General features: G+C 29.8%; 1 protein-coding gene across 2 annotated transcripts; it reads right to left on the reverse strand.

The window, feature by feature from the left end:
• Window positions 1-348: 348 nt before the first annotated feature.
• Window positions 349-4,912, reverse strand: LOC107417165 (protein LIGHT-DEPENDENT SHORT HYPOCOTYLS 10). Of its 2 annotated transcripts, none has more exons than XM_016025749.4 (2): window positions 4,186-4,904; window positions 349-741 (listed from the first exon to the last, which is right to left on the reverse strand). In XM_016025749.4, exon 1 carries the CDS (start codon window positions 4,760-4,762, stop codon window positions 4,211-4,213), a length of 552 nt encoding a protein of 183 aa, XP_015881235.1. In that variant the 5' UTR covers window positions 4,763-4,904; the 3' UTR covers window positions 349-741; window positions 4,186-4,210. The 2 variants fall into 2 exon arrangements, with proteins under 2 accessions (XP_015881235.1, XP_060672553.1); XM_060816570.1 differs by lacking the exon at window positions 349-741 and adding an exon at window positions 772-889 and having other exon boundaries at window positions 4,186-4,912.
• Between the last annotated feature and the right edge of the window lie 528 nt (window positions 4,913-5,440).

The raw sequence follows: 5,440 nt of genomic DNA on the forward strand, positions 1-5,440 counted from the left end.
CACTATAATAAAGCTCATGTGCATTTTAGAATAAGTATGTAAGTTCACTATAACAAAACTATATATGAGTTTATGTCCCTTTTTTATAGCAAGCATATAAGCCCACAATAACAAAACTATATATATATATATGTATATATATATTTTAATATGTACACAATTATTCTCTTTTCTGTGATCCTGGACAAATTAAAATTTGTAATTAATGATCAGTCTATGTTATTGATAATAGGAATAAGATAGATATGCATATACCTATTATTGGTAGTAAATTGATACTGGACTTTAATTTTGTGGAGAATCCTTAATATCAGAACTTATATACATAATATATAAATCGAATAGCAGATGGGTAGTATTTTAAATTTCAGAGAGAGGCAGTTTGTAGAGAAAACATCATAGTATTCTGAATAAGCTAGCTGAGAATTACTGCAAGTACAGCTGCAGAATATCCCGCCGTAAACCGATATTTACATGCACAAAGAGTTCGATCAACCAAGTTCTCTTACAAATTCCCAAATGAAGAAAAGAAAAAGGAAAAACAAAAAAAAATGAAAACACAATGAAAACTCCTAGCTAGATTGGCCAGCATATGCCAGAAGAGATATATGGGTCAACCACCTTTGATAATATAACACTATAGGCTCGAAAAAACCACAATCAAAACCAACATACTCGAAACGTGAAGATATTTTGCCTAACAATCCTTTTTCATATCTTTTATTGTCCAGATGACCCACCCTGCAAAGGAAACAATTATCAGCTTATAATTATAAGTGTACTCCATCCATAACTTTCCAATGAACTTCTTGTGGGGTTGGACTTCCTAGAAAGTTTGCATCCTTCTAATTTTCCTCTTCAATGCATGCATATTACATAAATACCTATCCTGTAAAGATGGGTCGCATTAAATTAAAAAAAAAAAAAAAAAAAAAAAAAAGACTTCGTCATTCTGAGTTGTAAAACTTAAGTCACTAAGTGGAAAACCCCTTGTCGTAAAGGACACCTCAATATGAAATATTGCTGATATCGGGTGAGAGTTACCCAACTCGACATGAATTATATAATATTATATATATATATATATATACATATGAGTCAAGCTCATATTATCAAATGTTAGAATTTAAAAATAAAAAAATTGGTTGAATATGATTTTAATAATATATTAAAATCTTATTTAGAGAAAATAAACCTTATCAGAATTCAGTGATTATTAAATAAAATTTTAAATTTTAGTTTTTAATGTGATTTAGTAGCTGAAAAATAAAATCTTAATATTAGTACTAATTTGAGTTCGGCAATATATATATATATATATAAAACCTATATATTATCATGTTAACCTATTAATGTTATACTAATAAAGAACTAGGAAACCAACTTTTATATTTAATCTTAAAAGATATGCTCAGCTCAATTAAATAAACTTAAATAAATTTAATAGCCTTGGTATGATATTATTAGGTCAACTTCATAAGAGATTTTTTATATGTATATATAATAGTTTTGATCAATTTTTTGAAAATCATCCTCTAAGCTATAATGGAAAGTATGATTATATAACAAGTGTTACAAGTTGCAACAAGTGTTACAAGTTGCAATTTTCTAAACCAAGTTTTTAGCTTTGAAGTGTCTATTGATTTATAATCTACATTGCTAGCCATGTCCTGTCATGTTTTCATCCTAATTTGGGAAGAAGTTCCCAAGAAAATTAAAAAAAAATAAAAAAGGGTTCTATATACGGTATATATATGTACGAGTGTGTATATTACATGCAACATTGCAACTTAACTATTCCACGTGAATTGGTAAGTTATGGTTTCATCAATTTCGATGAAGGCATCTAAGTGACTCGTGAGTCAAAAGAAGAAGAAATCAATAAGTTAATTTATCAAAGAACTCAAAATTAATATAAACAAATGAGCAAAGTTTAGCTGTACCTGAAATTCACATTTATATATATATATATATATATATTATAATTATTTTTCATTACTCATCATAGTATTATATATATTTCATATATATCATAGTAAAGTTACAATATGCTCTCAGCAATTTGGAGTTTTGGTAGGTGAACGCAGGTATAAAGTCATTCAAAGTATCTAGAAACAGACAAGTAATTAACACTAGATTAACTATGCCTTTAGTGATTAATTTTATAAGCATTTAGATTAAATTTTTTTTGGAGTATTAAATCATGTTATTGCATATATTTATTATCGTAGGCTTGCATTAATATGTTTAATTTCTTTTTCTGGTTTAAAACAGTATTTGCTTGATCTAGTTGTATAAATGGTATAACTTTTATGCTAGCTTAATTGATTTTTATCTAATATAAGTGATTAGGTTTAAATAAACATGAGATAAACCTAGATGAATATCCTTAACTTTGAGTTGGCATAAGGATAAGTACTGGTTGATTAACTTGCTGAACTAACTGAAAATAAAGGCAAAGTGGCACAACTAGAAGTTTGAATAAAACAATAGGTCCAATTTATTTCCAAAAAAATACGATACTTAGCTGACTTAGCTTAAGTTAACACACAACGTAATGCATAAAATACAAAATTTTCTATCATTTAAAGTCTATTATTGAAGTTCCCTATGAAGTGCCGACAAGGGCATGTGAGAGTGGTAGTGCGTTCAACAGCATAGTAACACAAAGACATGTTTTCTAAATAGGAAGCACAAAGCTCAAGCATTTGATTTCCCCAACAAAAAAATAAAATTTAGTTCCAAATATATATATATATTTTTTTTCTTTTCTTTTTTCAGGCTGCAAAACCAAAGCGTTGTCTACGAAATGGAATAAAACTCACTGTCCGACAAAATCTTGTATAAGGACAAACATGCAAATATATTGAAGGTACAAAGGAAACAAGAAAATAGAAACGCAAAGTTCTAAACTACCCCTTGCTTATATCTGTATTCTGCACTAATTAAAGAAAAGCTACAAGTAATTGATGAGAAAGTTAATTAAAATTGAGTGTTTGTTTAAGGAGAAATCAACATTGTAGCAAGAAGATCTATGAGGAATGATGGGTTTTGGTTCATATAATATTTTTAAATTATAAAAGCCATACCAAAAGGTGCATATGCATAAAGAACAATTAAATATTAATTAAGGATTACTACTGTGTTAGAAACCTTAAAAACCTTAATTAATCATTCATTTTAATCATTCTTCTCTGTTTAATCTTAACATGACAAAGGTGTCTAGTATATATATATATCTGACTTGACAATTCATTGGGGGCAGAAAATCTTCAGAATCTTAAAAGAAAAATATTAAGGGAAAAAAGTAAATATGCAAAATAATGTTTTTTTTATAATAATTAATGCACCACAAATCACAGTATTTTTTTACATAATGTTTTAGGTGTAGAGAGAGAGAGAGAGAGAGAGGGGGAGAGAGAGAGAGAGAGAGAGAGAGAGTTTATGCTTTCAATAATGTAACAAAACACCAGCTCTAATATTTCTTTTAGTACAGTACTAAAAGATTTTATTATGCTTTCAAATGTAGTTGTAAAACAGCTTTATAGTGTTCTAAGAGTAAATGTTTTTGAATTGAATGTTAATCAAATTATCAATTAATTTAATTTTCCCTTAATTAATTCGAGAGTATATGTAAGAAACTTGAGTAAACTACTTACAGAGAACAATACCACATCGATCTCTCTACTCTTGGTTCACAATCCTTAAGTGAGTGTTCTGAATTAGGGTTGTTGCCTTATTAACCAAATCCATTAATTTTTAGTCGTTTTAGGGGGGAAAAAAGAAAACAAAAATAAAACTACGTTATTAAAGATTTCTTTTTTGTGTATTTGCAAGGTTTCCTACTATTACTAATTATGGCAAACTAACAAGTACCTAGCTAGCTACTTTGACTATATTGTCATCCCTCAAACATTTATTTTTATTTTTTGTTTTTTTAAAATTTTAATTTTTTTATAATAATATTATTCAATGTGTGGTTTACAGCTCAAATTCAATCGATAAGACATCAAACATAAACAATCACATAAATTCTAAAAATTAATTCCATCGTTAATATGCAGAACAAAAATTATCATCCTGGTGAATTAATTATTGTATAACATATAGTATAATACTAAGAAAAACGCTATATAATGAGTCTTGAAAACCAACTAGAAAAAAAAAAATATTGTAAAAATTTACCATATTCCGAAACAGCCAAAAGGAATCAAGAAAACTGAATGGTAGAACTTGATTCGTCGTTTCCTTTGCTTTGATTTGTCTTCTTTTTCTTCTTCTTGTAAGGTATTCCTCTAGCTTTAGCTTGACACTCCCTGACCTCCCTCAGATACACACGGATTGCACCACTTGCAAAAGGGTTAGTCTCTGGCGAGCCTCCATTTTCCTCATAAGCAGCTCTAAGCCTTCCAATAAGAGCATCAAGGCTTCCCCAAGCTTGTCTAAGTGGACAAGTGCACGGTGCTGGCGGTTCGGGTTGTCCGAAAAACATGCAGCCTTGGAGGTGCACTTTTGTCTTCCCAAATTGGTCCAAATACCTAAGGAAGTCCAACACATGGTTGCAATTGCACTGGGACAGTGGGACTGGAGGCCTTTGGTTCTTCAAGTATTGTCCAAAGGTGTTCCAGTCCCTTCGTTTTTGTGATTCGTATCGGCTTGGAGTAGCCGATGACGAAGACTGCTGATTTTGTTGTTGGTGATGATGATCAGTGGGAGAGGATGAAGATCCTTCTGCGAAATCTTTGCCTCTTTCGCTAGACATGGTGGCATCAAAGAAACCTTTTTTTTGGGGGAATTTTTTTTTTTTTTCTGTTCAAATAAAAAGAAAGAAATTAAGGGAGAGAGAGGGAGGAGGTGAAAGGAATAGGGAAGAAGGAGAGGGATGGAGTGGAGGAAGATGGAAATCACATCATGGCCCTAGTGAGTAGACATGCCATGGGGCCATATGAGTTGCTTTCTGTTCATCTTTTTCTTCATCTTTCATTTTTATTCTTCCTTTTTTTTTTTTTTTTTTAATTAATAGTGTTTTAGCATTAACTATACGTTTTCCCTATAAGCAATACAATAATTGTAGGTCTTTTTTGTCAACATAAGCCTTAATTTGTTATTTTTATTTAAAAATTACCTATAAGTTTAATTACCATTATGACCCTGAATGTTCATGTTCGTGTACCAAACACATCCAGACTCAGTTTGTAAAAGACAACATATCCAAAATTTGTATATATCTACTACATAAATTAATTATTTGCAGAAAATTATTACCATTCAATTTGTTATTGTGATTATTTTTTAATTTTTAATATTAAGAGTGGAGATTTAAACTCTGAACCTTTAATAATAAGAGGAAGCAATAACTTTGTTGCGATTAGATTATCCTTTCAGGCATATTTGTTGTTATGATGGCATATATGTGGTAAAATTAATGAAATGCATATTG

The sequence above is a fragment of the Ziziphus jujuba genome, chromosome 4, assembly GCF_031755915.1.
Source record: "Ziziphus jujuba cultivar Dongzao chromosome 4, ASM3175591v1".
In the NCBI taxonomy this organism is placed as follows: Eukaryota; Viridiplantae; Streptophyta; class Magnoliopsida; order Rosales; family Rhamnaceae; genus Ziziphus; species Ziziphus jujuba.